At 41.4% G+C, this 9,453-nt stretch overlaps 1 protein-coding gene across 1 annotated transcript; it reads left to right on the top strand.

Moving 5' to 3' along the window:
* Nucleotides 1–923: 923 nt before the first annotated feature.
* On the top strand, nucleotides 924–3,561 carry LOC112252192 (Krueppel-like factor 2). The gene is made up of 3 exons (XM_024423224.2): nucleotides 924–1,302; nucleotides 1,582–2,512; nucleotides 2,635–3,561. Exons 1-3 carry the CDS (start codon nucleotides 1,225–1,227, stop codon nucleotides 2,808–2,810), a joined length of 1,185 nt encoding a protein of 394 aa, XP_024278992.1. The 5' UTR covers nucleotides 924–1,224; the 3' UTR covers nucleotides 2,811–3,561.
* Nucleotides 3,562–9,453: the final 5,892 nt, after the last annotated feature.

The following is a 9,453-nucleotide window of genomic DNA, read 5'->3' as shown; positions in this document are numbered from 1 at the left end:
GGAGTTGATCAGGTGATGGGAAGCCAACTGATCTGCCAAATTAAAGGTATTATATATAGGCCTATGAGAAAAACGAATATGGGGTTATTTTTTTGTATATATATATTTTTAATATACTTTAAATGTGACTTTATGGAATAAAATGCAGTGTATTCATATTACAATGTTTAGTCTATTATCGACAACGCAAAACATTACCAATAGCCTATCCTGTAGGCCTTACCTCACGTGTTGTCCTAAATATGCTGCTCGGAGAACATCCATGCATATGCACCTTGGACATGTCTTTCATATGTGTTTGAAGTGTCGGTTTTTGTGTTTGTAGATTATATTGGGTTGAATGATAATATATTTAATATGCATTTCCTAATGTTAGCCTATTTTGAAAGAAAAGCTGTGCTTAATAATATTCTATCCAAATGGGTAACTTTGTCTCTAGTGTTCATATTTTGGTTACCTTACCCTATTCGTGACACATGCATTTACATTTCATGTATCGTATGCTACTCGGATTATTACCTATGCATAGTCACTTTACACCTACCTACATGTAGATATTATCTCAATTACCTCGACTAACCCGTACCCCGGCACATTCTCTCGGTATCCGTACTCCTTGTATATAGCCCCGTTATTCTTATTTTATTGTGTTACTTTTTTCCCTTGAGTTTATATAGCATTTTTTAAAAACGTTTTTTTCTAACTCGACATTGTTGGTTAAGGGCTCGTAAGTAAGCATTTCACCTGTTGTATTCGGCGCATAATATTTTATTTTATTTGCCATAATGTGTTAATTGCTTACTAGATGAAGTTCTGCAAGGGGCGGTCTTTGCCTAGCGCGTCATTACGTGTTATACTTGTTAAACTCGTTTCTATGCAGGAAGGGGCGTGTGTATATGTGGCTTTAAGACTTTAAAGCTCGCACGAGCGCATGAGGGAAAGCAAAGAGACTGCAAGGCTCACTGGCTTAATATAGGTGCCTGTTTCCTCCGCTTCGTACAATAGGTCCAGCTTTTCAGCTACAATATTTATAAGGTATATAGGAACTCCTACCAATCAAACTTGCACATGACACTGAAACACTATTTCAAGTGAGGAGATATAGTGATTTACTACTACAACTAGTTTCTCGCGTGGACTCTACATCGCTTTTGCTGATATTCATAGACAGAAAGAACGTTTTTTATTCAAGAAAAAAACTAATTTATTTTGTCATTACAACGTATGGAAATGTCCTTAACCGGGACCATTTTACCATCCATCGCCACATTTGCGAACCAAAAGGAAAAATGCTGGGAATATGTAAGTATACTGGTTTATGTATTTAGAGATTTTTGGGGTTGTTTTACCTGTAGTTGACATATGAATCTAGTATATATTTGGTGTAGTTAGAATAAAGCAATAGCATTTCAGTCCAGATGTAGAGTGAACCCATATGTTGTATCAGTTAGGCTTCTAACTTATTATTTGGTTACATATTGCTTTTACAGTTTTTTTATGTAACAAATATGAATGTTCCATTTTTTTGTACAGTTTTTTTTTACATGATCTTTTCACTAATGGCATATTGTACTATTGCAGAGGTGGAAGGGCGAGATGGACAGGTCGGTTCATTCCAGCTGTGCCGTGGCTGAGGGCATGGACATCTGCATGGGCATAAAAGACGAAGAGGAGCTAGATAAATTCCTGGATCTGGAGTTTATTCTCTCTAACTCCACTGGCACAGACAGCAACACTCCATCCTCCGGGACAGAGGGAGAGTACAGGCTAGTAGAGCAGAACAACATGTATCACTCCGTGATGCAGTCTACCTACACCGTGCCCGAGATAAACATTCCACCTCCGCCGTACAACAGCCTGATGGCTGAGCTCCTGCGCAATGAGCTTGACAGCAGCTTCTGCCACCAGCCCTCTGGCAACAGCGTCCATGGGAGATTTCTAGTCAGTTCGTCTGCTTTCCCAAATCAGGACTTTCCAGACAACATTAAGGTCGAGCAATCCATGGACAGTTACCGACCAGTTATGGAAATGGTCCCTCAGAGCTGCCCAAAAATCAAGCAGGAGGGGAACGTTTCGTGCATGATGTCCTTCGAACATCCGAGACTAGCCAACTCTCCGCAGTCTGCGGGGAACATGACACCACCTCTCAGCCCAGACGACCTGATGAGCTCCGAGTGTCAGACCCAGATGTGCCACTCCCTGACTTTCCCGCAGAGCTACCGCTCCGCTGCGTGCTACCCTCACTCTCACCCGACCCCACAGATGCAGCTCTCGTACCAGAGCGCACACCAGTTCGGGATGTACGAAGACGGAATGGGTATACAGCACACCAATCAGAGAGCGCTGCTCACTCCACCGTCCTCTCCGTTGGAGATGATGGACTCAAAGCCAAAAAGGGGTCGGCGTTCCTGGCCAAGGAAGCGCACAGCGAGTCACACTTGCACTTTCGCTGGATGCGCGAAAACCTACACCAAGAGCTCGCACTTGAAAGCGCACCACAGAACGCACACAGGTAAGGAACATTCCTCAATGTCTTTGTGCTTATTGGAAACTAGAAATATTTGGCTATATGTTGCAAATGACTGTATTTTCTGTCAGTATACCCATGGTATGTTCCCCTTTGTCGTTCAACAGGAGAGAAACCATACCATTGCAGTTGGGAGGGTTGTGGCTGGAAGTTCGCCCGCTCCGACGAGCTGACGCGCCATTTCCGTAAGCACACTGGACACAGGCCGTTCCAGTGCCACCTGTGCGAGCGCGCCTTCTCCAGGTCCGACCACCTCGCGCTGCACATGAAGCGACACATGTGAGAAATCACATACGATTGAGGACTTTGCCAAATGAACCAAGAACGACATTAAGAAAGATATCTCCAAAAATATGTATTTTGTATTTTTGTTTGTTTATTTAACGTTTTTTGAGGAATAGGAAAACAGCATATGAAAATAAAACATCGTCATAGGAATTCTATATACAAATACTATTTTAAAAATATGTAGCTGGTACTACTTTGTTATTTTTTATCGAATAATATTTTGTAAAAGGCTTTAAAAAGTGCATTACACGGAGTTGGCATTTGTGAATTCAAGTCAACATATCAGGTTGGCTCTAAGTACACCCCTGACACAACTGGAATCTTACAATAACATTGTTTAATATGATGTGTTTTGATATTCAAGATAGTGCCTTCTATTATATGCATCCTACGAGTGCCATATTTTTTACTGGCAAAAAAGCAACGTTTATCTATGTGTTATAACTGTAAACAGCACATGAAATAAGCTTTAAGACAATGTTTTGATCTAAAACTGCCTTTCAGTCTTCAGAGGCTTGAATTGAATGTTCAGTGTGTGCATTTACCTGTTGAATAACATTTAATGTCAGGGTCTTTAAAACTATGGAAATAAGAGTAACCATCTCAACATGACAAAGGGCTAAAAGTCTTGTGACTTAATGTTCTTTTTGGTTTTCTGAGTAAATGTATTATTGCCATGTAAATATATTTTATATAATGTAAATAGTTTATTTTAATGTACATATTAAACTAATTGAACAACATAATTCTTCACTTTGAGTAAAAATCCTTGTGGCTTTGGAAAATGGAGCAGCCCTGACATCTGTGTATCATTATCACACCATACTGTAACATCACACCAGTCATAAACTCCTCAACATACATCCATATCTTTACATCAACCATGATCTTTACATGAACCATGAGCCAGCTATCCTACAGCACCAGTTCAGGCCTGAGCAGTTTATAATATGATTTCTGAGTGCAGGGTTTTCCAGCTGTCACAGGGCCACTGCCAGAGTCTTGCGGCTCATGCAGCCTATAAATACAAACATTACATTTACATAATTATAGAGATTCAATATAGATGTCCCCTCTCTGGGTCTGGGCACAGGGGCACACCGCACTGAAAGAGAGAGGAATCCTGGTCGCTGCCTAAATGACAAGACCCAATGGGACAGGATGTAAAGTTCAGTTGGGATGCTAAGAGAGAGTGACACAAAGGTTATACATCTGGTAGTCTGAATTTGAGTCTCACAATGAATGTATTCTGTAAAATCAAAGCTTTCACTTCAAGTAGTCCCCTGGGTTAGGTCTTATTGTCTTGTTACTTCAATGTTCATAAAGCATGAAGCAGTATTAAACAGCTATCACTTAAACATGGTTGCATATTCTTAAAAGTGCATTTTTAGGTTGGTATGCTACCCAACAACAAAGCACCTCCACTGTGGAAGGAGAAAGATGTTAAAAGAAGAGGCTCAGAAAACCAATATTTTACCCATGATCCATCTCTTAATCAGGGGCCTTCAGCCTGTGTATCTGGGTCACATGACAGCATCCCTGCACAATAAAGTTAGGTGTAGTTGCCTTCAGAATAAACTCCTATTCACTGTGTTAGGGGCCTAATTATGTCATTTGCCTACTGTATGTGTAAAAACAGGCAGAGAGGGAGAGAGAGAGAGAATTCACTGTGTTATGGGCCTAATTATGTACTTTGGCTACTGTATGTGTAAAAACAGACAGAGAGTGGGAGAAATAGAGAACGAGAGAGAGAATTCCCTGTGTTATGGGCCTAATTATGTACTTTGGCTACTGTATGTGTAAAAACCGAGCGAGAGAGCGAGCAAGAGAGGAGAAAGGGTCCACCTTTGTGAACTCTGAAAGTCCACAACAATTTCTTCACATTGGCTCTATGGGGAAGCATAAAAGAGAACCCTTTTCTTAAAGTGTTATAACTTTTTAGGGACCGCATCATCTTCTGGATGCCCCTGCCAGTTTAGAGATAAGAGGAAATAAGAATGCCTCTATGAATAGCCCATATACTCAAGTGAAAAATGGAACATTCTCATTTCACTTTTTGCTCTTCGTGTAATAATAACTTCTGGAAGAGAGTGTAGGAAGATTGAACCATGAGTTAGGGCTCAGAGGTAGTATCATATGGTTTATCCATTCGGTCAGCCATGCCTGTCTATCTATAAACAAAACAGATAGCATGTTTTCCGCATGCATTCATTGCTATCTGGTTTCCCCTTTAGAAGTCTCAAATTACAGGCTTTACTAAATGTTTACATTTATACCTCCTCACATATACAACACAGTAATTCAGAATAATCTCTGAATCTGAACGATAACCCTCAAGTTACTCTGCTCCCGTTTCAACCGAAGATGATCTGTATTTCCTAGTATGAAACCATTCATAATCATAACATGCAGCATTCGCGGGCTCTTTGCCATGGCACACCTGAAACTCCATGACAGAGATCAAAAATACCATTAACAGAGCCAAGACAACCAAATTCTGCTCTACCTACTTTATTTGTGAATTAAGAGGGTGTATAAAAGCTGTAAATCCAGTGGCAAGGACTGTTCTTAAAGGTCACAGGAGGTTATTATCATAGTTTGGGGACTAATGTCAACATGATATAAGCAGATATCTCTTAAAGTTACCATCTTTTATGCAAATGTATCTAGGCCTGTTCACATTTCTTTCATATTAGATATACTTTAGTCTGAAGTGAGCACATTCATCAGGTCAGAGAAACTGTCCTTATCAAGCAGAAATACTTTACACAGAGTATCTTCAAAAACAACAGCATAATTTTAAACAATTCTACAAGGACGGTTACATAAAAAGGCAATAAAGAAGTAAGTCCGTAGAGAGAACATGGAGAAGACAGCTTTTTAAAGCTCTACAGTACAAGCTAGATACGTATGTTTGAGCTTTATAGGAAATCTCTGAAAGAGGTGAAAGAGTATTAACTGCTGAAAATCAAGGGAGCAGTTCAGTGTGTGTGTGTGTGTGTGTTTGTGTGTGTGTGTGTGTGTGTGTGTGTCTGTGTGTGTGTGTTTGTGGAGATACATATCACAGTTGGCCCCCAATGGGCAACAGAACACAGACAAATGCCCAAATTTCAGTTTCCAGTAATAACACTCAACAGGATATTCACCAAGACTTTGAGAGGCACAACAAGCCTGGCCTCCATATTCAGTGTAAAGTCCCAACATCTCATACTAAGATCCTGTCTGAGTCAAATGTATGACATCGATTATACCAGGAAAGGATTGATCTCCTAGACTTCATGGCAGCCAGAAGCCAATTAACATGTGTGGGAAAAGTGGGAATGTCAAAGGATGAGTACACCATCTACTGGAGCTGTTTAGAAGCTCCTCAGTGGAAGATACTCATCTGGTCTATGGATGAACAACATGGATTAACATTGGTACTGGCTAAATACAGTCCTATGTAGAATGATACTGTGTGAAGTGAAAGAGTGGGGTCCTTTGCCAACAGACACATGGTGAGCACAGTCACCACTATGCACTTGAGGCCGGAAATACACAACTCAATTTCTAAGGCACTTGATATATAAAGCATATTTTTGTTCATTGATAAATATGTTCATGTCTCGGTTCATTTCGGGAAAAACACTTCCATACCAACATCAACTTCGTTGTATATTTGCGATACAAAAACCATCTCCCCTCCCCAGCTGTATGTAGCCCTAGTACTGCTTCAGTGCATACCACAAGATATATTTCTCAAAGATAAGCATCAGACTAATGGTGAATTATATGGAGTGACAGAGTACCAGAGAGGGTCCATCTGGACTGTTTTAGTCAGCATTCCTCCCCTGACAGTCAGTCCTATTGGAAAACATGAACACTTTCCCCTGGTCTGTACCACAACATTCATGGGTCAGCCAGGCCAGGCAGCCCTGCTCTAGAGCAGCAAGCCCCACTCCTTCCCTCACCAACAGCTGATAAAATAGACTGGGCCAACGGGACTGGGTCTGCTACTCCTCAGGTCCAGGGCAGATTATTTATTAACTATGGCAGATTGGTTAAAGGGGGGTTCTCTTAACTGTTTTCCTAGGCTTTTCTAGCATTGGGGTGGCATGTAGCCTAGTGGTTAGAGTGTTGGGCCAGTAACCGAAAGGTTTCCTAGATCAAATCCCTGAGCTGACAAGGTAAAAATCTGTCATTTTACCCCTGAACAAGGCAGTTAACCCACTGTCCCTACACCGTCATTGTTCTTAACTGACTTGCCTAGTTAAATAAAGGTTCAATTAAATTCTAGCTCTTGGAACTAAGGCTGAAAAACATAATGGCCCCCAGCTAGCTGTCAGAAAGTTGGGGTCTCCATGTATCGGCCCCAACAGGGAGAAGGCATATGGGAGATCCCCTTACAGATACCTCTGACAACTATGGACCCCCAACTCCCCTATAAGGGTGTGTGTGTGTGCACATGTGGAGTGTAAGCATTCTCCAACATCATGAAGCATTAAACTAGCACTGGAGACCCTCCACAGCTGGCAAGGGATATCCCATTATTTCCAGAAATTCTCTTTAAAGAGGGGGTAGCACAATTGTCCTAGTGAAAACACGTGCTGAAATATGCTGCTAGTGACAACATGTGCAACCTTTCTGCTCTTAACATGTCATGTTCTTGTTAAGAAAACATGTCAATTCAGTCACTCGTTGAAAAAGTAAAAGACAACACTAGTAAATACCCCAAAAAGAATGCACAAATATAGATACAAATATTGGAGGGGCAATTTGTGAGATGAGCATATCTTTAATACGTCTCCATGTCCCATTTTCATCTTTAAAGGCAAACAGCATTTCATTTCCGTACTTCCATTAGTATAAGGTAAATACAAACTTACCTAGGAATTTCCTGTTATTTCATACGGAGACAGTTAACATTCCGAACACAGGACTTGCTTGGGTTTCAAGTAATATGTCCAGAAATGAGTGGTCTGTTGGCACAGAATTATTTTCACACGTGCAGCTGTATCCTTGAAATATAGACGGCTGTAATTCACAGCCCATTTTATTGCCTGGTGTTGCTTTTTGGCAGGTCCGGCATTTGGGGGACCATCAATGAGCATCTTGTCTAGAGGTTTAGATCTACAGTATTTACTAATTTGAGGGAGTTTTAATTCAAAAGGTCAAGAAGTATGAACCAACACCCCTGGGGGGTAAATGAAGTCTATGAATCTTTGGCTGATTCATATAAAAAAGTATATTTTGTATTTCAGATTCTTCAAAGTATCCACCCTTTGCCTTGATGACTGCTCTGCACACTCTTAGCATTCTCTCAACCAGCTGCAGGAGGTAGTCACCTGGAATGCATTTCAATTAACAGGTGTGCCTTGTTAAATATTAATTTGTGGAATTTATTTCCTTCGTAATGCATTTGAGCCAATTTGAGCCAGTTGTGTTGTGACAAGGTAGGGGTGTATACAGAAGATAGCCCTATTTCGTAAAAGACCAAGTCCATATTATGGCAAGAAAAGCTCAAATAAGCAAAAAGAAACGACAGTCAATCATTACTTTAAGACATGAAGGTCGGTCAATACGGAAAATTTCAAGAAGTTTCTTCAAGTGCAGTCGCAAAACCCATCATGCGCTATGATGAAACTGGCTTTCGTGAGGACCGCCACAGGAAAGGAAGACCCTCTGTTACCTCTGCTGTAGAGGAGTTACCAGCCTCAGAAATGGCACCCCAAATAAATGCTTCACAGAGTTCAAGCAACAGACACATCTTAAAATCAACTGTTCAGAGACTGAGTGTATCAGGCCTTCATGGTAGAATTGCTGCAAAGAAACCACTACTAAACGACACCAATAAGAAGAGACTTGCTTGGGCCAAGAACACAAGCAATGGGCCGGTGAAAATCTGTCCTTTGGTATGATGAGTCTAAATTTGAGATTTCTGGTTCCAACCGCCGTGTCTTGTGAGACTCGGATGATCGAGATGATCTCTGCATGTGTGGTTCCTACCGTGAAGCATGGAGGAGGTGGTGTGATGGTGTGGGGGTGCTTTGCTGGACACTGTCAGTGATTTATTTAGAATTAAAGGCACACTTAACCAGCATGGCTACCACAGCATTCTGTAGCGATACGCCATCCCATCTGCTTTGCACCTGTTTTTCAACAGGACAATGACCCAAAACATACCTTCAGACTGTGTAAGGGCTATTTGACCAAGAAGGAGAGTGATGGAGTGCTGCATCAGATAACCGACCTCCACAATCACCAGACCTCAACCCAATTGAGATGGTTTGGGATGAGTTGGACCGCAGAGTGAAGGAAAAGCAGCCAACAAGTGCTCAGCATATGTGGGAACTCCTTCAAGACTGTTGGAGGGACCGCTGAGTGCTGAAGTGCGAAGCAACACTCACTACCGAGTTCAAAACCGGAAGCAACGTCAGCACAAGAGCTGTTCGTCGGGAGCTTCATGAAATGAGTTTCCATAGCTGAGCAGCTTTTTTCCGGATGTCCCAAACAATCGGAAAGGGGATTCATCAGAGAAAATTACTTTACCCCAGTCCTCAGCAGTCCAATCCCTGTACCTTTTGCAGAATATCAGTCTGTCCCTGATGTTTTGTCTGGAGAGAAGTGGCTTCTTTGCTGCCCTTCTTGACACCAGGCCA

The sequence above is a fragment of the Oncorhynchus tshawytscha genome, linkage group LG06 (genome assembly GCF_018296145.1).
Source record: "Oncorhynchus tshawytscha isolate Ot180627B linkage group LG06, Otsh_v2.0, whole genome shotgun sequence".
Lineage (NCBI taxonomy): Eukaryota > Metazoa > Chordata > Actinopteri > Salmoniformes > Salmonidae > Oncorhynchus > Oncorhynchus tshawytscha.
This window is presented reverse-complemented; position numbering and strand designations above follow the sequence as displayed.

What these genes read in the sequence shown, in the direction of transcription:
- LOC112252192 (XM_024423224.2), top strand. Translation starts at nt 1,225, where the DNA reads ATGGAAATGTCCTTAACCGGGACCATTTTACCATCCATCGCCACATTT. An exon ending in AGGAAAAATGCTGGGAATAT is followed by an intron (nt 1,303 to 1,581) that starts GTAAGTATACTG and finishes GTACTATTGCAG; the next exon opens with AGGTGGAAGGGCGAGATGGA. An exon ending in GCACCACAGAACGCACACAG is followed by an intron (nt 2,513 to 2,634) that starts GTAAGGAACATT and finishes GTCGTTCAACAG; the next exon opens with GAGAGAAACCATACCATTGC.